Consider the following 22,938-nt stretch of genomic DNA (forward strand, 5'->3'; position numbering starts at 1 on the left):
TTTGCCCAATCTCCCATCATCCTTAAAATGTTTGGCATATTCCATGTCCTCGTCACCTAGTAAGTCAAAAGCCTTTCTATACTGCTAGGCCGTCTCTAGCATCAAGAAAGTTGAGTTCTATCTTATAAGAATATCAAGACACAACCCAATCTTGAATTCAGTACCCGCAACCCTCATAGCAACCTTGAATTTATCAAGCCTAGTCAGTAAAAATCTTACAAACATCATTGCACTTCTAATCTTTGCAACCAAATCATTCCCATCTTTCAAATCGTTAGTCACAAGAAGATTTTGGACATCTGCAGCATATCTCATATGTAAACACTTACTATCCATGATTAGCTTATTGTCATTTTAAACTTATTCTTAAAATACTCCAAATCGGTATCGTTAGAAGAGACATTGTCAACCGTTAATGTTACAAAATGCTCTAACTCCCACTCCTTTATTGCGGCCTCTAAAACCTTTGCAATGGTCTCACACTTATGATTGACAGTTAAACAAACCTTAAGAATCATTTTGTTTAATTGTCAATCATAATATAAAAAATGTGCCGTCAAAGACATATAATTCAAATTTTGTCCATCTATCAGTGGTAACGCAAACTATTTGGCTCTTTAATTGGTTCTCAACAATTCTCTATTGACACCATATACTTAATAATATCATTTCCCACCGTGCGAATAGAAGGTTAAGTCTAAGTTCCAAGTACTTAGAATACGTTTGGAACCATTCACCTTTTACAAAACTGAAAAAGTAGCTCGTTTATTATGACAATAGGAAATAAGTGTTTCTTACACTTCTCCGGATCATACTTTATATACCCAGTCAACGTTTGCCCTTGCTACTCTCATCCGCTATTTTTTTAAGTCTAATATTTAATCTAGATTGACTATTTTCTTGTAAAAAATGTCTAATTGGACTCTTTTTTGCATTTTCTTCCAACTGGACCTTTAATTGAAATGTATCATGTCTTTTATAGTGGCATTTATACCTTACCACAATGGTTTTATAACTTATTTTATAATTAATCAATGCAAATACAGTAGTCTATTAAAAATGATTTTATTTTTATATAATCCATCATCTATTTAAATTGAAGCCGTATATATATGTGATAGTTGTAAAATTGTTTTTTAATTTTGATATTTTAGTTGGATAGAAAAAGGCCAATACAGTTGTCGATTGAACATGTTATCTGTGACGTCAGTAGTGCAGATGCGGGCTGCAGTTCCACCTGATCCTTGTGCAGTTCTTGTTACACAAAGGCTCTTCACTGAAGTACTGTTCTGTAGCTGCAGGCGTTTTCTTATGCTCACTTACGGCCGCTCCCATCAAATCTCCAATGTTTTTCGGGGTAGCAGGTAATTTGTCTCTTGTTTTTGTTATGATGGTCATGATGTGATAATGACTGGTGGGGAGAATTGTGTTCCCGTGGTTGTATATGTGATTCTTTCTTTTGGTTTTAATAAAGTGGGGTGGATCTTATTCGAGATCGAAATTTCTTATCTCTGAAACCTTATAATCTAGGTTTAATAAATTGCATATCTTTGATGTTTTCCTTTCCATTACTCATTTACTCTTCTTGATTTCACTGCACGCAAAGTTGTAGAGGTACATGCATAAGCATCGAACAAGATATTGGATCGCTTCTTAGGATGTCAGTGTTTTTCAGGCCCGTCTTCGCTCTTCTAGACTTCTTCCTATAAATCACAACCGTTTAATGTGGTTTTCTTTCTTTTTTTATTCTTTTTTTGGTCTCGTCAATTTTGTCCCTTAATCCCCATACGTAGGCCCATATGATGCTGTACCTGGAAAAGGGAGGAAACGGATCTAGAAGAAGATGATGTTGGCAAGGACTATGATGCGAAGGGTGGCAGCGGCATGCAAGAAGGGAGTAAGAAACGGAACGCCATCAACAACGAGGACTATTAACACTCAAATGGATGACAGCTACCCAATTCTAATATCTCCATCTCTTGTCTCGCTAGACCTCCCTGACATTTGGCCTACTAATTCCAGCCCCAACGAGTTTCGATCGACCTGTCGATGCTGTAAGTAGCTTTTTTACCCGTCAATGCGGTTGCTAAGTAGCGGTAGCCTTTTAATTCAAATTTTCCTTCTTTTGTGTTTTTTTTTTTTTTTTTTTTTGGTTTTATTATTTTTGGTGACATTCCTTTTCTTGTTTCTAGGTTGGTTAATAATTCGTGCTTTTTGCTATTAAGATTCGCTTTGCTTTTATCCATTTCAATTAGAAGTTGAAATGACAGCTTGATATCACGAACTGGGATTATATACATTCTGCTCATTGTTCTCTAGGACAGTTAGATATTGTATCTTTTTCAGTTCTATATTTTTCACGAAAATACCTATTAAATCAATCAAAAGAATCTCCTTCTCTTATTTTAGAAATAATTTATACCTTTTTTAATTGGTTGTTCGAAAGTCAATTTATTGGCACTTTTTCATTCTCTTCCCAAGTAGAAACTTTTACAATCCCCAAACAGCTTCCCTAACTTGGATATTGAACTCTATGTTTATTCCTGTGATTCTTAGGGATATCCAAATGACTTAACTATTTATTTGTACTATTTCTTCTTAATGTTTGTGATTATGCCATTTTCTTAATATATGTTTAATTTATGGATGTTTATACAGTCAATGCTTTATCCAATGAGCAGGCTCAGATGAGATTTTTTTCTGGCAGTATAAATTTTGCAGTCTGTGTAACTGATTGTTAGTTGGAATAGGGTAATTATATGGATCAAGTGCTTGGGATTGTTGATCAATGCTTGTAGTATTGATTTTTGAAATTCACAAATATGCTTTCTAAAAGATAGGATTTAAAGGCCAAGAAAGCAATTCTTGAAAAAAGTGGAGGTTACAGTATTGCAGAAGTAGCTGCAAATAAGAGGGTTTTAAGGATTTTTTGGTTGGTCATTTGATGGCTAAAGAGTGTGAAAACTATATGTGAATTTGGGGTTTAAATAGGTTAAATAAACGGATTTGTTTTGGGGGCAAGGATATATCATGCTTAACCAAGCTGTCTTTGTGGCATCAACTACTGAGTTGATGCTGACTGTCTTTTAACTTGACATAATTTTTTAAGATTTCTCATGAGTTGGCTATATTCCTGGATTGATTACTTGTATTGTCTAGTGTTAGAACTCTCTCGATATTTAGTTATTAAGTTGATTGATTATTTTGGTTCTTTCTTTTTCCCTGTTTATCATATCTTCTTCTTGAGTCACTTTATCAAGCCAAAAAAGTTCTCCCCAGCGATTAACATGAGATATTATAGATTCTATTCTCACAACCTTGATAACAGTTTCAGTTAACAGTCCAAAGTCCCAGGTTCCATCATGCTTCTACCCTCAGTTTGATTACTAAATTTGATCATTGGGATTTCCACCTTTTCTCATCTTTATTCTGAGGGTTCATATTATCCTTCTGCTTTGTTTATTTGAGATCTGTGGTTGATAAATGACATTTACCTCAGCCAATGAGCAGACTGCTGCAATAATTGATGGTAAATCAATTGCGGGAGAGATTATGTCCAGAATAGCTTGTGAGGTCTGGAGGATGAAGGAGTCCATTGGAAGGGTTCCTGGATTGGCTGTCATTATGGTGGGCCAGAGAAGGGACTCCCAAACTTATGTGCGCAACAAGATAAAAGCTTGTGAAGAAACAGGAATCAAGTCATCAATGACTGAACTGCATGGAAATTGTAAAGAAGATGAAGTTGTGAATGTTTTGTCAAGATTTAACGCGGATCCATCAATTCATGGCATTCTTTTGCAACTTCCTCTTCCACAGGTAATTTATTAAAATGTATCAGAACTTTGACTTTTGTCTGAAAGTAACAAAATGGATCTTTCAATTTGTTAGAAGCTTGGTCATAAAACACCTCACTTGTTTTTAGGGAAAAGCTTCAAACAGGTTGGGGTGTCCTTCCCCTTTTACACCATCCAGTAAAAATGCGACACGTAATAGTCTTGTGAGAATTACTGTGGATGTGAGTCCAGCCTCCCCTTTCCCATTCTCAGACCCCTCGCTTCCTCTCTTTCTTCTTCCCCAAAAATCTCCCTCTTTTCTCATCTCTATTCGAACCTATCATCTCCATCGATAACCTCTCTCTCCGTTGAAAACCCATCCCATCTCATCTCCATTTAAAACCTCGCTGGAGCTCTCTCAAACCCATCCCATTTATGTCGAAAACCCAATATCATCTCCTTCTCCCCCCTCTGTTGAACCCATTCCATCCACACTCGCTGGAGCACTACAAACCCACTTCCCACTTGAACCCACTGAACCCCACTGAACCACTTGATCCGTAAGTTTTTTCCTATTGCATTCTTCATATAGAGATTATTCCGTATTTATCTTGCGAGTTGGTTGTCTGGGTAAGATTAGTCTGGTTATCTTGGAGAGTGAGTTGGTTTTAGTTATGTCTGATTTTTTTTTTTGGTTGGTCTATGTTAGTCGATCTTGCACAAATGGATGCAAAATCACAGTTTTACAATGGCCTTAGAGATTGTTTGTTGGTCTCTGTTGGTCAATCTTGCACAAATCGATCATTAGTAACACGCATTTGAGTTCTTATACTTCTTTTTAATACTTATCAGCGTTAAAATTCATACTGAAATCCAGATCCTATTGTGCAAAGGCTTATACCTTAAATCCCCCTAATTATCAAAAGGAAAAGGGCAAGAAAATCCCGAAGGTTAAACTAAAAAGGGTAACTTCCAGAATCGCATTAAAGGCAATGCATCTATTTAATAAATTCAACTTTTCACCATTGCAATTTCTCCCTCTGTTTCTGCAGAGGTTCAAGTTCTCTTAGTGGGGCTTTTTTTTTGTTTTTTTGTTTTGGTGGGGGGGGGGGGGGGGGGGGGGGGGGGGACAGATACACTACATGGACTTCTATTCTTTATCATGGTGGAGCTTCTACGTGTCATAGTGTTATTAGTGAGTGTAAAACTTCATTTTACACCCATCCGGCTCCTAGCCCCTCCTTTGTTTTTATTTATTTTATTCCTACTAAATTAGTTGCGTTTTTCTACTCATCATCCCTACACCACATACCTGGTAAGGGGGGGAAAAAAAAAGGAAAAAAAAAATCATGTGTAGTGTGTGGTGTAAGGATGATGAGTAGAATTTTTCTTTTATATATGAATTTTGCCATTTACAAGTGGTGTGTCTACTCACCACTTATTGTGGGACCATTCAAGTTATAAAGAGTTAAAACACCAATAATTTTTAACCATTGTTGGACCCATTTCAGTTGTAAACAAAAACAGACTTGCAAGTAGATTTTTTCTTTATATATATATATATCAGAATTGTAACACTCCCTTCCTCTAGGGGTAGGGCTGATACTAATATTTAAAACATTTTCATACTAGCCAGGTAAAAAAAGATTAAAAAAAATCATAAACAATCCAAAATTTATTAATAAAGGAGTCATAAACAACATTTATTTTAAGTTTTTCAAGTGCTTGATTTTCCACAAAAATCTCTTAATAAAAGCATAAAATAAATTTTTTTATTGGTAAGTAAAATTGTATTGATCATAAGAATAGGCAAAAACCTAGGTATATGGGACATAGACAAGAGCATTGTCTGAGCATGCTAGTTCAGTGATACAAGAAATTCATGGAAGCTCATTCAATTAAAATCAATAAAAACGACCAATGGAGTAAATTATTGAAAAACAATTTTTTAAGCTCTTCCATTGATCACTCTTGATTTTCAAAGATTTTGTCTTTCTTTCCCTCCAAATGCACCACCATAGGCATGTAGGAACCATCTTCCATATTGCTGCAATATAAGAGTTAACTTGAAGGCCTTTCCAAGAAGCTAGGAGATCAATCACCCTTCTTGGCATCACCCAACTTAGTGCCACCCGGGTAAAGAAATCATTTGATAAGGTTGTGGCATATTCTCACAGTGAAGTAATAAATGATCAAAGGACTCTCCACTCTTTTTGCACATACAACACTGAATCAGCATCACAGTGAAGTAAGAAATGATCAAAGGAATCTCCACTCTTTTTGCACATACAACACTGAATTGGCATTTCCTTAATTTGTCAAGTGTGCGGATCTTTCCTAAGGAAGCCGTCCATACAAAGAAGAGTGCCTTTAAGGGTGCCTTTGTCTTCCAAATACTCTTCCGTGGGATGGATTTGTATTATGCATGTTCATGGCTTGGTAGAAGGAGCGATCAGTGAACTCATAAACACAAAAATGAGTGAATACTCAGTAAGCAACTATATATACAGTAAATAGTATATTAAGATAGGTTTCCATTTATAAAAGAACATTCTCAATCGAAATTTCCAATCATATACATATATAAACATTTTTCCTTTAATACATTTCTGGCCGGCACACTATTATCCCTATGTGTAAGGGTGGATCCTTGTGATCATGGCTTCACCTGGAACTTTAAGTAAAAACCTATCCTCCTTAGGGATGGGCATCACAAGCTGCACTACCAGTGAGCCATTCCCAACATTGCAATCTGCCCCTATCCTTTCGTATCATAATACATCTATAGGCATGGCCCAATATGAAAATTCATTATATTCAAAGCATACATGCATTCTCGTTCTTTTCCTTATTCTTTCTTATCTTCCCTTATTTTGCATATGATAGTTGTATGCATATATCATGGCAAGCAGAAGCATTACATACAATTCTCTTTTGCATTTATCATGTTCATAATAAAAAGGTACATGTTGCATTGGCTACCATAATATAACCATTGAAGAGACATGTAAACATTGAATAACTTTTGAAAAGAGCGCCTTTTGTTTATATTAATAACAAGAAGGGTATGATCACATCATCACAGTTACTTAACTCTTAACCTTATGCAAATAATCAACAATCCATGCCAACATATACCAATATAATGTCAATTTATATCTAAACTTCCACTTGACTGTCACACGTTTGTTGGGTATTTCTAGTGCTGTTTATTCTTAGCAAAAGTGTCTAATAATACTTGAAATTCAATCTTTTAATGTGTACACGCTTGCTGGAATTTACAGCAAGTACAGTGGGTTCCCTCGGTTTCAATGATGCTTTTGAATTCTTGGCTTCTTGATGTGGTTTCAACAAGTTTTCATGACTTGCTTCAGAGGGATATAAGCCTATTGTCTCTAGGCTGTAAGGGCAGATCATGCTTTTGAGTTCTTGGCTTCTTGATGTGGTGAAACACGTGTAATGGCATATGTTAAGAGTGATTATTTTAGGGTCTTAAACATGAGAGGAAAGCATGGAAATTGACAAAATTCTGCTCCAGGTTTTAGGTAGGTGTTTTGTCTAAATAATGAGAGTCTTGCTATGTGTAAGAATCTGACCTTATGGTTATGGTCTCACCCCATCAAAGTGTCGTCAATGTTGCTGGATTTCCTGGTCTGGACTCTGAACAGATTTTCTCTAGGGAGTCGACATCCACCTATTGAGGGTTTTTCTTGGACATGGTAGCCCTGCTTCTTGGGAGTTTCCTTGCTTAAAATAAATGGAAATTCCCTTAAATTAGTCCTATGGTGCGGCAAGGTCAAAATATGGGCGAGATGCCTCCTAGTATTCTTCCTGTTGGCTTGAATGGAAATTAAGTATAAAGTTTGGGCACCAAGCTGGCACCACTAGGGAGATTTTGGGACTGGCAGCAGGTTTCCTAACAGAAGGGCAACATTAGGGGCCGAGTTTTGGGCTGGCTGGCTTTTAATGCTAACCGTACAGCTCTGAACCTAGAGATCTTCTAGGTTCAGTCACTTTCCTAATTAATCATAAAATCTCGGAAGCCTCTTAATAGGGATTTTCCTGGCTGTGACAGCCTGCAATTCAAGTCAACTTCTGCTACAAAGGGAAAGTGACTTTGTTATGATCCTGAGGGTTAAATGTTTAATCAAAATACTATCCAACAGTCTTAGGGCTTTTGGATCAATGGTTGGATCTTTAATAATTGGTATTAGAGTAGGGATCATGTCAGGAATTCAAGTCACGGAGGGGGCGACCTATAGACTGGATTAAAAGACTTTTCTGAATTTATTCCTTTGGCTTTTATAAGTCAAAAAGCTTGTCTAATATGCTGCATGGAGTTTGATGACTGATAGATTAGAAAACTTTCTTATCTGTCCCAAGTCCTATCTTCAGCAGTTACACCACTGAAACCTTCCTTATTTAATTACGGAAAGCCTTTGAAGCTTAGGCCTGTTAGTGTCAGCAGCCCTATGAATAGGCACAAAGCTTGACATCTGTGGGGAAAAGATTCCATATGTATTAAGTCAACTATTCTAAACTACTTGGGCACCAAGCTGTCCAGTGGGCTGGAAAGTAAGCTTGCTATCATAACCCACTTACTACCATGTAAAGTCAAAAGCCCAAACTTTTAAATAATCAAACAATTGCAATATATAAAGAATTAAATCGTAGAATTTTAATCCAATAAGACAAGTATGGCCCATGCCTAGTTGGAGTCCAATCCAACTTAGGAGATAGGACTTGGAGTGACAAGTATGCCAGAAGAAGTTTCTATTGGAGGAGTTGCAAGGCTTGGAGGTTGTGGAAGAGAATAGAACACTTTCTGATACGGAGAAAGTAAGAAGAATCCAAGTTTCCTTAGAACTTGAAAGGGTTACCTTGATGGAAGAGATATCTTTACGTAGAAATCATGGGGGCTCTATGACTAAGGGAGGGGATTGGTGTACAACATTTTTCCATCGAGTGGCCAACTCGCATGGGAGGAATAATGACATTGAGATGCTCAGCATCGATGGTCTAGTATCCTCGGATCAATCCGGGATTAAGGATCATATTGGTTCCATACTATGAACAACTGCTGACTAAAAAATTTGCATAGAAGCATAAACTAGATGGCTTGGCATTTCAGACCATAGATCAATAGAGACTTGTGTGGTTGGAGAGGCTGTTTGAAGAGAATGGAGTGTACCAAGTGGTAAAATTGATTGTATGTGACAAAGTACGAGGAGCAGAAAGATTCACCATGGCATTCTTCTAATCTTGTCTGAATGTCGTAAAGGAGGAGGTAATGAGGGTATTCCAGGAGTTCTATTGATTTGGGAAGTTTGATGAAAGCATCGATGCTACCTGGAGACTTGACTAGAATTGAAAGGGACATGCAAGTCAAGGGGTTCAGGTATTAAGTTTGGTAGCAAAAATCCTTTTTCTTGTTTCGCTTAGTGCTGTAAACATGGCCAGCATCATATAATAATGATTTCTTCACGTGTATTTTTTTTGACAGATTTTCTCACCACCTAGGGTTTCAGCCAGAGCATTTTTTTTTTAGATTCTTGCATTCATTTAATGTTAAAACCCAAGTTGCAATAAGATTTTTTTTTTCCCCTTCTTGAAGTTCTTGATGTTGGAAATGTAATACAACCTTTAGTTAAGAATAGACCTAGTCTTGTATGGGTTTAGTGGTTAGAACTAGTTGTAAGGCATATGGCCCATTTAGACCTATGAACCATTTACATGTATAAATGCCTAATTGATGTATTGAGGAAAGGAATCAGACAAGTTCAATGAAATTAGTCAGTTTTTCTATCCTTGAGTTTAGTCAATTTTTACATATTTTCCTTGCAATGCTCCATCTAACCAAATACATTCCATTGGGCGTGTTACAATGGAAACGTGGGAAAAGGGTAGGTATATGGGGTGACACAGAAGAATAGGTGTGTATAGGGCAACTCAACAGATTTTGCTCACCACCTAGGGTTTTGGCCGCAGCAGTTTTCTTCAGATTCTTGCTTTGATTTGATTTTAGCACCTAAGTTCTTGAATTTATTGATGATGATGGGAAAGGGTAGGGATATGGGGTGATGCAGTAGGCTATGTTTCTAGATGTATGACAGTGAGGGTTTGTTTCTCTGGTTTGATGCTGGCAGCACAAATAGGATCTTTAGGCTGAATTTCTGAAACAATCTCTAGGGTTTCTGAAGAAGGGTGGGGCCGCAAGATAGTTAATTATAGAATGTGGGACTATCAGTCTAATTGGGGTTAAGAATCCTGATTGATTGGGGGACTCTAGATTGCAGGTCTTGTGGCAGCTAGGGTTTCAGTATGATAGTTCTTGAAATTTGGAAGGGCGGCAGCAAAGAAGTTTTCTGGCGAGTATGCTGCAACTCTTGGTTTGGGTTTGTAGAGTTTGGTGTTGATTATTGGAGACCTAATACTCGACAGGTTTGCAGGAGCTCGTGTTACAACAGATTAGAGTTATTGGATGTAAACCTTGACGGGCAGCAGAGGTGTATGGAGCTTAGTATACTTGGGCTTCTTTGTTTTCCTGAAGGATTGGGACTACTAGGATGTTTAGAGATCTCAGCCAGGTATGTTTTTTCAGCCTTCATGGGCATAAACTCAGATTTCACAAGCCCTGGGCAGGCACCTCAAGTCTAAGATTGGACCAAACTATGGATCTGGCAGTCTTAGTACATAATTCACCCAACCTTTACAAAACTCACCCATCCAACTAAGCAAGAATCATGGGCCCGTGTGCCTAGTACAAGAAAATTTAATCTCAAACCCTTGGAAGCTAGTGCTTGGGTGTGACAAGAATGCGTTTTTTTTTTTTTGATAACCTTGGGTGTCCGGGCCAGCTTACGCGCATCTCGACTAATCCCAAGGGGCCCTGAAGTTAACGACCAGGTAAATCCTCCAGTGGCCCTGAGGGGACTCGAACTAGTGACCATTGGGGAGCAAACCCAAGGCCTGACAAGAATGCTTATGCTTGAATTTTTTTCTTCTCCTCCTTATCCTCATCTTGACCTGGCCTATTGTAAATCCCAACTGGCAGTATTTTGAACTAAAAACGCAGATGGCTCCAATTTAAGAGTTTTCCTTTGCCAAGAAAATGTAGTAAACGATAATTAAGATCCAACGTTCCTGGAATATATGCCAAAACCTTCAAATCTTTTGAAGAGGCCTGATCAGGTCGTAGAGCCATGTATTAATTGCCTGATGAATCAATTTAATTCATATGATATGCTAGATCAGAACAATGAAGTAGTTTGTCTTTATCCGTGAATTCAAAATTTGTTGATTTGGATGGATAACTTACAGCAATATGTATGGGACAGCATTTGGATGAGGAGAAAATTTTGGACGTGATGAGCCTAGAAAAAGATGTGGATGGCTTTCACCCACTCAATATAGGAAATCTAGCCATGAGAGGGAGGCAGCCTTTGTTCATTCCCTGCACTCCAAAAGGTTGCATTGAGTTATTGATGAGGTCTGGTGTGGAAATCATGGGTAAGAAAGCTGTAGTGATTGGAAGAAGTAATATAGTTGGATTGCCTACATCCTTGCTTTTGCAGGTGATACCAACTCTCTGAAAATTTACTTCATACAGTGCTTCTCTTCCTAGATTATGTAGGCATTGATGCTCTACTGGTTTTGCAGAGGCACCATGCAACTGTCAGCATCGTACACGCATTTACCAAGAACCCAGAACAGATCACCTGTGAAGCTGACATTGTGGTTACAGCTGCAGGAGTGCCTAATCTAGTTCGTGGCAATTGGCTAAAGCCTGGTGCAGTTGTCATAGATGTGGGGACAAACCCAATTGAGGTTTAAGTATCATGCTATTATTTTTGCATGTTGTTCGTGACCTTTGTTTATAACTGGACTAGTGGCATAAGGGAGATTGAATGAATGGTCACAGTTTGGCATCCTTTATTACTAATCTTAAGCTTGTGGCTTATCCCCAATAGACTAGATCTCTGTCCCTTGCCATTAATAAAGGTGGAATTGGATCCCATTTTTTTTTAGGGTTAATTGCAAAATCATCTGAGTTTTCACATTTTTGCAATTTAAGTCCTTAGTTTTTAATTTTTGCGAAATTGATACTTGAACCTCAAAAAATTCTCAAATGAGTACGGCAAACCATGTGTTAGACTCTTATTGGATGACACATGGCATCAATATCCATGCCATCCAATCAGACAGTAACTTGTCAATCATGCCGGCAATTTTCTAAACTGTAAAATTAAGGGAGGTATTGAATTGCGAGTGTTCAGTTATCAATTTTGCAAAAGTTAAAAATCGAGCCTTCCAATTGCAAACATGTGAAAATTCAGGTACTAATTTTCAATTAACCATTTTTTTTTTTTTTAGTGGTTTATGATCCAACACTTTTTGGGTTGGGGGTATTAAATTCTAACCACTTAAATAATTGAGGGCTGACTCACCAATTGTGCAGGACCCTAGCTGCGAATTTGGTTATCGTCTCACAGGAGATGTTTGCTATGAAGAAGCAGTGAGGGTAGCGTCGGCCGTTACCCCTGTGCCTGGAGGAGTTGGGCCGATGACAATTGCCATGCTCCTATCCAACACTCTTGACTCTGCCAAACGGGCATATGACTTTACTTAGCACCTCTAGATGTAATATACATCAAAATTTTACATTGCGTCATGGACTTCTTGCCATTGTTGTATTCTGAGATTTTATTCTATACGATAGAAAATACGAGAATTCCTTCTAGACCTTGGGTGGTAACTTTCTATAAACAATGTTGGGAATATTTGGATAATAAAAAATATTAATGCAAATGCTTTGTAAACTAGAAAATATGTAAAAGAAAACAAGAACAAATTAGAAAAAGAGAACTCGATATTGAGGCACATTGTGATGGACATTTTCTTTGGAGTAGATTTCGTTGCCTCCAAATCTAAACATGTACTAAGATTCTTGACAGTCTACTTTCAATATATAACAATGTTGATTCCCGTTAATCGCCTTGTCGGTGCACACAAAATAAGATTCTCGAACTTGATATAAAATGGCCAAAAACTCAAAGAAAGAAAGAAAAAAAAAAATGGAGGAAATGTTTTTCTAATTTTTTTTAGAAAATTTTGAGTGAGTAAATTTGCAGGTGGGGTTCCCTACTTATAGAGAATGAAATGACATTTGTAAGAAGTCACAACTAAAATGAAATGATACTCGTGAAAAGTCACAATTTATATAAATGAAAAGGTATTTATGAAAAGTCACAACTAAAATAAAAGAGCACTTTTGAGAAGTCATAACTTCTCAAATATTAGAACTTGACATGTAATATGTGTAACCTGCGGAAAAACTCCCACGATAGCCAACTCTTTGTATCCAGATGAGTTCAATCCTCCTACAAAATTTTTTCTTCCTTACATCAACCCAATCTTACACTCGTCTCATCATTTCATCCTTCTAATATTTCTGCAATGGATATGGAAAATCTGATCAACCCAACTGAAGTACTTTCATGGGAAGACTTATGCTTTTCTCCAGAACAAGAACCTGCGAAAGAAAAAGAAGACTTGTCACTTATTGGAAGAATCACTGCCACTCGACCTCCCAACAAGACTGCACTTCATGCCTCTTTAGAGCAGCTTGAAACTTTGTCAGTAAGTTTCACGTAGAAGATCTAGATGTCAACTTATTTCTCTTTACGTTTCAAAGGGCAAGTGATATCCAAAGAATCATGAATCAAACTCCATGAAATTTGAAAGGGCATTTACTTATTTTCAAGAACTGCCCAGTAGGTTCATCGTGGCAAGATATCAGTCTCATCACTTCCTCTTTTTATGTCCAAATACATGGTCTAATTAGAAAACACATGACAGAAAAGTTGGCCTCAAAAATAGGAAGGGCTCTTGGAAATTATCTTGGTGTGGATGAGGACCCATTATTTGGATTGGCCAGTAAGAAATTTATCCGGATCAAGGTAGAAATAGATATCAGCAAGCCTCTGAAACAAGGAATATGGAAACCTAGGTAATCAAGTGTATCATGGGTTTCATTTAAATATGAACGACTCTCTGACTTTTGCTACGCCTGTGGTAGAATCGGTCACTCACATATTTTCTGCACCCTTATAAGTATTATCCCAGATTAGCTACCTTTTGGACCATGGTTGCATGCAGAATCACTAATGTTCAAGGAGTTTCATACTCAGAGCAGTCACTCAAACATTTCAAAGCTAGCCTTGGTCAAATTCATTTAGGAGGAAGCTTTTGAAAATTCACTACATCAAACAGAGTCTGAAGGAAATTTATTTGGAGAAACTCTGATACCTGATCAAATTTCAACACTTAAGAGGAATCAGTGCTCTTTCTGAAAAATGACAAGGGAAAAGGGATTGCTATCCCTCAAGAAGAATTTTTTCCAGGTATAGGAAGCTTTCACTCAAGGGATGGACGGGAATTCCATTGGCTTACAACCCAAAATGAAAACCCCATCACCACAGAAGCAATGAACAAAAAGACTTAGCCGATAAAGGTTAGATTTCCACAATAACTCATCTCAAATTTTATTCCACATGAGAATAAATTTAATACTTATATGAAAGAAAAAGCTGAAAAAGAAAAGATCGAAAATCATTTACCATACCGGATTGAACATGGAGAGAAACTAGAACAGATGATTTTCAAGCCTTCCCCGCCGACCATCAATTCAGCCGTGATAGGTGGTGCATCAAGAAAGAAAATATTGGTTGATCCAATGGAGGAGATGAACTCAATTACTGTAGAATACAGTAACACTTTAGAATTAAATGTCATCCCAACAACCAGAGAAGGACAAATTTATGGGAGTAATAAATTTCATCCACCTAAACTCTTACAACCGGTCGGCCTCACCTCTTTTCAGCATGAAAACCTGGATACTCCAGCAAACAGCAGGTTCACTCATAGTTGGACACCGAAGCAAGTACCTGGAATTGGCCATCACGTGTGGAACTCAGAAATAAGAGCACTGAATATCTCCTACTCGGTTTTGAAGCCAGAAACTTGGCCATCACGCTGGACACAACTGCATGAAGAATCTTCAGCCATTAATTTCATCCAATCCACTCCGCACATGGCCGAAGGAATTATCCTCTAAAGTTATAACTTCAACTGAACTTTCCACTGAACCGGACAGCAAAAAAGGAAATATTTTTGAGTTTGGTCAGCCAATAATCAACCAGCAAAGGGAGAAAAAGTGGAAGTTGGGCCCACCTTTTAATGCACACAATCCTTTACAGCAAAAGTCGAGATCCAAACAATACACCCTCAGTCAAATACCAGCTAGTTCTTCTTAATCAAGAAAGCCAACGACCGAACCAAACACAAGGTTTATTCTCAAAAAATATAGTGGAGTCGGCAAAGAGTTCAGTCATCCTGACTACATTGCCAGAAACTGAACCTTCCTAAAAAAGGTTGCTTCCAGAGGCTGAAGAAGTTCATCTCCCGAAACATAAAGTTCAAAAATTTTTAGAGATAGAGGGCAAGAAATCTAATAGAGGCAATGAAGAAAAAGAGGCAGCACTCATGCTCTTATCAATCAATAAAAAAATCAGAGGGAAAGAAAGAAAAGTTAAAGGAACAGCAAGAACAAAACCTTATGGTAGGTCTACACGGAAGGCATCTTCAACTGGGGAAATAGCTGACGAGGTGGGCTCAACCATGCCTCCAAATATTCTATGAAAGCAATGATACGGATTTGCAGGGGTCTTGCCCACCCAAATGCAATCAGAAATATTAGGGCTAATATAGCTAAATATAATCCGAATATTATATTTTTGTCGAAAACTATGGTGTCTAGTAAAAACACTTCCACTATTGTAAATAGGCTAGGTTTCTAACTTTTTGTATATTTTCCTGCCTCAGGAAAAAATGGAGGCCTTTTGTTACTGTAGCGATCGGGAGTAGACATCGAGCTAGTTAATGTTAATGAAAATGTCATTTCTGTTTTGGTTTATTTTGATCCTCCCAGTCATCCATAGTTGTCTACTTTGTTTATGCACCTACTCAATGGAAACATAAGGCTAAATTTTGGACACAGTTGGAATCAACTTATCAATCATTCCAAGGCCCTTGGTTTCGTATTGAAGATTTCAATGATTTATTATGTCAAACGGACAAAGTGGACGAAGGCCAATCACTTCTTCTTCTATTGGGGGATTAAAAAGCCTAATGGACTCTCATGACTTAATCGATATAGGCTTCTCGAGACCAACTTTTACTTGGACTAATAAATTTATTAGTCCAAATGTCACTTGGAGTACACTATTTCCAGATGCCTCTATTCAACACTTAATATCCTCAACTTCAGATCATAAGCCTCTTCTACTCAATACAATGAAGATTAGGAAAATTGCCTCCTTTTTTAAATTTGAGGAATTTTGGACCCGAGAACCCCTAAGCAATGTTATAATCCAAGATGCATGGAACCTTCCTTGCAATGGAAACCTCACTTTTATCCTATGCAGCAAGATCAAGGAAACAAAAAAAGCACTCAAACTCTAGAATAAAAATCACTTTGGGAGAATACAGACAAATATCCAGCAAATAGAGTCAGAGCTCAGTTAGCTACAAGGCATCCCACCAAATCCAAGGAAGGAACATACACAGAGAGAATACTTTTCTTTATAATCTACAAGAACAACAAAAGCATGAAGAAATCCTCTGGAGGCAAAAGTACAATTTGAACACAAAGTATTATCATCTATCAACCACTATACGCCAAAGAAGGAACGTGATCGACTTAGTCAAGCTAAGCCCAGGTATTTGGAAACTGGATCAAGAGGTGATAGAATCAACATTCATAGAATACTTTAAATCCATATACACCTCCACGGAACCAATATTCCCAGACAATGTAGAGAATCTTTTTAAAAATCACATCTCAAGGGTTGAAAATGATTCTCTCATTGCTTTACCCATGGAATCAGAAATATATGGTGTTCTTAAGCAAATCCCAAATCACAAAGCCCCAGGTTCGGACGGAATGACAACCCTCTTTTATAAGCATTATTGGCATATCATAAAGAAGGAGGTGATTGCAGCAATGCAAAATTTCTTTAGAAGTGGGAAACTCCTGAAACAGATGAATCACACACACATAGCTCTCATCCCAAAAATAGCAAACCCAAGTTCCCCCCATCATTACCACCCAATCAGCCTAGCAAATGTTATCTATAAAATTTGTCACAAAGATTCTGGCTAACTGGTTAAAGATAACTCTCCCAAGAATCATCTCTCCTTTCCAAACAGCTTTTGTGCCAGGCTAAAATATTAGAGAAAACTCTATTATTACTCATGAGATGTTCCACCATCTAAAGAAACACAAGGGAAAGAAGGGTCAGGTGCCCCTAAAGCTAGATATGGAAAAAGTTTTTGATTTTATTGAATGAAATTTCCTCCTCGCTGTTATGAAAGTACTAGGCTTTAGCTCAAATTGGATAAACCTCATAAAGAAGTGTATCACGACAGCCTCGTTCTCTATTCTCATTAACGGATCCCCAACAGGGTTTTTCACATCACATAGAGGTCTCCGTCAAAGAGATCCTATCTCGCCTTTTCTATTCATACTATGTATAGAGGTACTCTCAAGACTTTTGGCAAGATCAGAAAGTACCAGACATCTGGAAGGTATAAAAATCAGTAGAGAAGGCCCTTTTGTATCTCACCTTCCTTTTGCAGATGATCTAATTATCTTCGAGAAAGCAAAAGAAAAACAATAAAGGCCATAAAAAATGCCTTAGGAAATATCAAGACTAGTCAGGCCAATGCATCAACTAGAACAAATCCTCAATCTTTATCACGCAAAATACTAGTCTGGTAGCAAGAAGGAAATTTTGGAGACCCTGTCATACAAAGAATCGTCATAAAAAATGAGATATATGGGGATCCAAACCATTTTCAGTCGTTCAAAAAAAGATGACTACAAAGATATTTTGGAAAAAATCAACAAAAGATTAGAAGGCTGGAATTCCAAACTCCTATCTCAAGTAGGCAGATCAATGCTAATAAGAACAATAGCAAGTACCATCCCCACTTATCAAATGTCAACACACTTGATCCCAAAGTCAATCTGCAAGTCTCTAAACAAAAGCTTCAAAACTTTCTGGTGGGGAAAAACAAAAGATCAAAAACACAAGCTCTACCTCAAATCATGGAAATCAATCTGCCAACCAAAAAAAGAAGGCGGCTTAGGTCTACGACAAATAGAAAATGTAAATGCTGCTTTACTAGCAAAGACAAGATAGGAAATGAGTCAACCAAACATGGGCGTATGGCACAAGCTTCTCTCGAAGAAATACTTAAAATCAAATGCCTTCGCAAATGTTCCTTCAAAGACCACGGACTCAAGTCTCTAGAAAGGAATACTGAAAATGAGGCCCTTGCTGAAAAAAGGTATGTGCTTCAAAATCACAAATGGTTCTTTGATGAGAGCATGGCTAGATCCTTGGATTCCTACTCTAGAAAATTTTAAACCTCTGCCTCTAGAACCCCAAACAGACTTTGCATCTAACCTCAAGGTTTTAGATCTCATAAACAAACCACAAAACTCCTGGGATATTAAAAAATTACATTCTCTGTTCCAACAAAGTAGTATCTCAGAAATCCTAAAAATCATTATTCCCATTACACCACATAGACCGGATATTCTCTTTTGGGAAAAACCTCAAGATGGGAAATTCTCTGTTAAATCAGCCTACCATATTATTTCCAGCATGACAAACACAACTGGAACAACCATCCCAAACTTCCGTTGGAAAAAAGATATGGAATTTCAAAATCCATGATCGCCACAAATTACTCTTATGGAAAATCGTTTGAGATATTCTTCCAACTAGAGAAAGATTAAAGAGATTCATCTCCAACATCCCATCCACAAATTGCCCACTATGTGATGGGAAAGAAGAGACCCTCCTACATCTCTTTATAGAATGCCCGATTTCAAGAATATTGTGGAGTCAAAGTAAGTGGCCTTTAAATCTATCATCCCTTACTATAAACTCTATGAATGATTGGTTCCTCTTCATATTAAATCCAAAACAGAAGCTGGGTCTCAATTCATAAGATGAACAACCGTTCAGACCTTTTGCAATATTGATCATGGATTACATCTGGAGGCTTCGAAATGATATAGTCCATAATGATAAGGTTTTCTCTCTTCAACAAGCATCAAAATAACTGAACCTCTCATACCAAGAAAAACTTCATGCTTGGAAAGAAAAGCAAAATGCAAAGGCAGATAAATTATGGTAGAAACCACTCCAAAACCAAATCAATATCTCCTTTGACGCAGTTGTCAGAAATGCCTTCTCGGTAGCCTCAGCAGTAAGTAGGAACTCAAAAGGGGAGATTATTGAAATATGGACTGAGTACAATCCAACCACAACTCCGGTGATTGCAGATGCTCTCGCAGTAAAATTGGCTCTCAAAATGGCGGAACACTTTACTCACTCATCTATCAACCTAGAAGGGGACTCCCAGTTAGTCATTTCTTCCATCAACGGAGAAGATGCAGTTTGGAAAATCGCTTCGATCACAGATATAGCAAACTCTTTAAGATCTCATAAGAAATGGATTTTCAAAAAAATCGATAGATCTCAAAATCGATTAGCGCACTCAGTGGCGCAATGGGCCGCTACAAACTCTAAGTTTGGTAGCATTTCATTAATTAGCATTCCTAATAGTATTATTTATATTGATAACGGAAAAGACCCTCCTTAGATTTCTTGTATTTTCTGTTTTAATATATATGCAAGCTTGCTTAGAACAAAAAAAAAAAAAAAAATCTCAAATATTAGAGAATACATTGAAAATGTTTCTAATTCACCAAAGGGCACAATCCCTTATTTGGTAGCCAAGTGATTAAGGCTCCTATTCACAAGAGATGCATTAGTTCAAGTCACCATGACACATTTTCATTTAAATTTTGACAACCGAACTAACACATTGAAAAATAACAATAGTTTACATTATTTTTTTACTTTTTTTTTTTTCCAAAGAGTCAGGTCACATGTCCATGAGTGACCATTTTCCAATTTTATTAAACAAAAAAAAACCCTCACTTGTGGCGGAGGAATACCATGGAGACAAATAAAAAAACGCCTGAGAATTTACAAAAAATAACCATAAGAACTAAACTCAGGTGCCAAAAATCTCAGAAAAAATCAAACCACCATACCAAAAAACCATCAACGTCTAAGATAAGGAATACCGATCTTGTCCATACGAATAAATCCCCGTGTAGGTCCTTGTATGAATTTCGCGCCACAAAAATCATCATTATAACATAGAGTCCCTTGCTTCACTAAAACATTTGTGATCACATTAGTTTCTCTAAAAATATGACGAAAGCAGACATTGATTTCAAAAATAAGATCTTTAACTTCCTCCAAAAAATCCCGTAGAAACCAATACTTGCATACCCTTGATGCCAACCATCCAACTATAATAGTTGAGTCCGACTCTACCAATATATCCCTCAAGCTCAAATGCCTGCACAATTGTAGTCGTCTAAAAGAGCTCGACATTCGGCGATGGTGTTAGTGGTATGACCATATGAGTGAGCATAACCTACCACTACCACGTCTTTATGGTTCTGAATAATACCACCCCCACCTGACCTCTCCCGGCTTACCACAAGAACCTCCATCCACATTTAGTTTAAAAATTAATTGCATTATTTTTTTACTTAATAGTAAACATTTAAATCATTTCTAAGTTTAAAAACGAACAACCCCCCACCTGATTAAAATATTTAGGAAAAAAAAATAGAATAGAAGAAGTTTCTTTGGGCTAAGTACTATGCATCAATAGAGGTAGCTTGCAGTTTTGAACGTCTACCTAGTGTTAACGTGTTTCCATCTGAAATATCCATGTTGAATAGGGGAGAGTTCGGTCCAGTCCAATTTGGTTCCGGGAGGTTTTCTGGACCGGACCAGACTTATTTGGTCCAGGATTTTCCCACCCTAGACTGGATCGAACTCCCTAAGGACTGGGCCGGTCCAGTCTCATTTGAGACGATTTGGTTTGGTCGGTCAGTTCAGTCCATCCTAGACCTTTTTTATTTTTTTTTTATCCAATGACATTTTGTTTAATACGTATGTAATTATATTGTGATATATTTAATATATATACATATAATATACTATTATATATATACATATATATATATATATTAATAATACGCTAATACTATTAGTCTATTAGTATATAGTAAATTAGTAATAGTTATTGACTTCTTTATTATAACTAGTAATACACTAGTACTAGTAATAACTATATGTAATATACTAGTATTACTATATCTCTTCAAACCCCACACATTTATTAATACTCTATGTAATACTATATTAAATAATAGTAATACTATTATTACTAATACTCTATGTAGTTATATTAAATACTATATTACTAATACTCTATGTAGTTATAGTGATTTAATACTAACATATTACATATTAAGTTAACTATACTAATACTATCATAAATTTATACATATATGATATATTATAATTTATACTATAACTCTTATAATATGTTAATATATTAATATATACTAGTACTATATATTATAGTTAGTAGTTATACATTAAAGAATATAATAATACTTTGATACTAAATATATATAGTTGTAGACTTATAATGATTTAGTTATTATGAATTTATGATTAGTATAACTATATAATAGTATTAGTATTAGACTATTAGTAATTAGTATAACTATATTATATTAGTAATATTAGTTATGTTGAATTAGTCAATTAGTATAAATATATTCTACATTATTAGTATTAATATAAATATTAGTATTAGCTATAGCTATATAGCTTATATTAGAATTGAGAGTCTTAGACTATATAATACACTAATAATATTAGTACAATTGTATAAGTATACTTTATAGCTATATATTAATATTAATTATAGTGATTAGTATAACTATATAATAGTATTAATAGTAGACTAATAGTATATCCATATATTAGTATTAGTTATACTGTTATAATGATTTAGTATATTATAATTTCTATATTATAATTTATATTATAACTCTTATAATATGTTAATGTATTAATATATACTAGTACTATATATTATAGTTATACATTAAAAAATATAATAATACATTCATACTAAATATATATAGTTATACTTATAGTAATTTAGTTATTAACTTATTATGATTAGTATAACTATATAAATTATAATAGTATTAGGCTATTAGTATAGCTATATATTAATAATATTAGTTATGGAGAATCAATGATTTAGTATAACTATATAAGTATTAATTATAGTGATTAGTATAACTATATAAATTATATAATAGTATATTAGTATTAATAGTAGACTATTAGTATAGCTATATATTAATATTAGTTATAGTAATTTAGTATAACTATATTAGTATAAGTATAATTACAGTTTATATTAGACTATTAGTATTTTTTTATACCATATATAATTATATAATTAATTATATAAAACTATTATATAAATAATCATTTTTTTTTAGTTTCCATTCTATCCAGTCCGGGGTGAAAAATCCCTGGACCGAGACCGAATCGAATGAGTTCCGTCCTTTGAAAATTGAACTGGACCAGACCCAAGTTTCTCCGGTTGAGACCAGCTAATTCTCAGCCCTGATAGTGAACCAAGTCTTGAACCAGAATCTTTTAACTTAGACTTCTTCACATCACACACATAGTAAGACATATATCAGGTTCCTATCAAGGTGGTGCATAAAGGTGTGCACTATATCTTGAATTCATGAGCGCTTTTAGGGAATAGCCAAATTATGATAGATTGCAGCCCCACAGTCATACTCACCTAGGTGGGTTCTCCAAGGGTACATACAATTCAATACCTCACCTTAGTCTTTGACATTCAAAGCATTTCACTTTTCCTTTACCATTGCATTTTGTAGTACTCACACCCTAGGGATGGACCAATAATATAATTTTAATAGTGATATCCAGTCACTCTAGTAGTTTTTTCTTTCCATTGAACTTTGTTTTTGGGATCTCCAATCAAAAAGGTTGGGTTGGCTACGGGTGACCTAATTAACAGGCTTCAATGCCATCCCCCTTGATGTAAGTATAACCTTTGACTTTGCCAATCCTTTCGTCAAAAGATCTACTAGGTTATC

At 36.1% G+C, this 22,938-nt stretch overlaps 2 protein-coding genes across 9 annotated transcripts; one reads left to right on the forward strand and one right to left on the reverse strand.

Moving 5' to 3' along the window:
- The first annotated feature begins 1,182 nt into the window (after window positions 1-1,182).
- On the forward strand, window positions 1,183-12,513 carry LOC122279048 (bifunctional protein FolD 1, mitochondrial). 4 transcript variants are annotated; one of them, XM_043089356.1, is made up of 7 exons: window positions 1,183-1,364; window positions 1,607-1,675; window positions 1,794-2,054; window positions 3,500-3,816; window positions 11,111-11,347; window positions 11,433-11,600; window positions 12,232-12,513. In XM_043089356.1, the coding sequence occupies exons 3-7, from the start codon at window positions 1,844-1,846 to the stop codon at window positions 12,400-12,402; spliced, it is 1,104 nt and encodes a 367-aa protein (XP_042945290.1). In that variant the 5' UTR covers window positions 1,183-1,364; window positions 1,607-1,675; window positions 1,794-1,843; the 3' UTR covers window positions 12,403-12,513. The 4 variants fall into 4 exon arrangements, with proteins under 4 accessions (XP_042945290.1, XP_042945288.1, XP_042945289.1 ...); XM_043089354.1 differs by having other exon boundaries at window positions 1,607-1,660; XM_043089355.1 differs by having other exon boundaries at window positions 1,613-1,660.
- A 443-nt stretch (window positions 12,514-12,956) lies between these two features.
- Window positions 12,957-15,558, reverse strand: LOC122279049. 5 transcript variants are annotated; one of them, XR_006229432.1, is made up of 5 exons: window positions 15,388-15,558; window positions 15,006-15,233; window positions 14,646-14,915; window positions 14,398-14,530; window positions 12,957-13,305 (listed from the first exon to the last, which is right to left on the reverse strand). XR_006229432.1 is itself a non-coding variant. In XM_043089359.1 (4 exons), the coding sequence occupies exons 2-4, from the start codon at window positions 14,731-14,733 to the stop codon at window positions 13,208-13,210; spliced, it is 324 nt and encodes a 107-aa protein (XP_042945293.1). In that variant the 5' UTR covers window positions 14,734-14,915; window positions 15,388-15,552; the 3' UTR covers window positions 12,957-13,207. The 5 variants fall into 5 exon arrangements, 2 of the variants coding, with proteins under 2 accessions (XP_042945293.1, XP_042945291.1); XR_006229431.1 differs by having other exon boundaries at window positions 15,006-15,219; window positions 15,388-15,551; XR_006229430.1 differs by having other exon boundaries at window positions 15,006-15,521.
- Between the last annotated feature and the right edge of the window lie 7,380 nt (window positions 15,559-22,938).

This window comes from Carya illinoinensis, chromosome 10 (assembly GCF_018687715.1).
Source record: "Carya illinoinensis cultivar Pawnee chromosome 10, C.illinoinensisPawnee_v1, whole genome shotgun sequence".
NCBI lineage: Eukaryota > Viridiplantae > Streptophyta > Magnoliopsida > Fagales > Juglandaceae > Carya > Carya illinoinensis.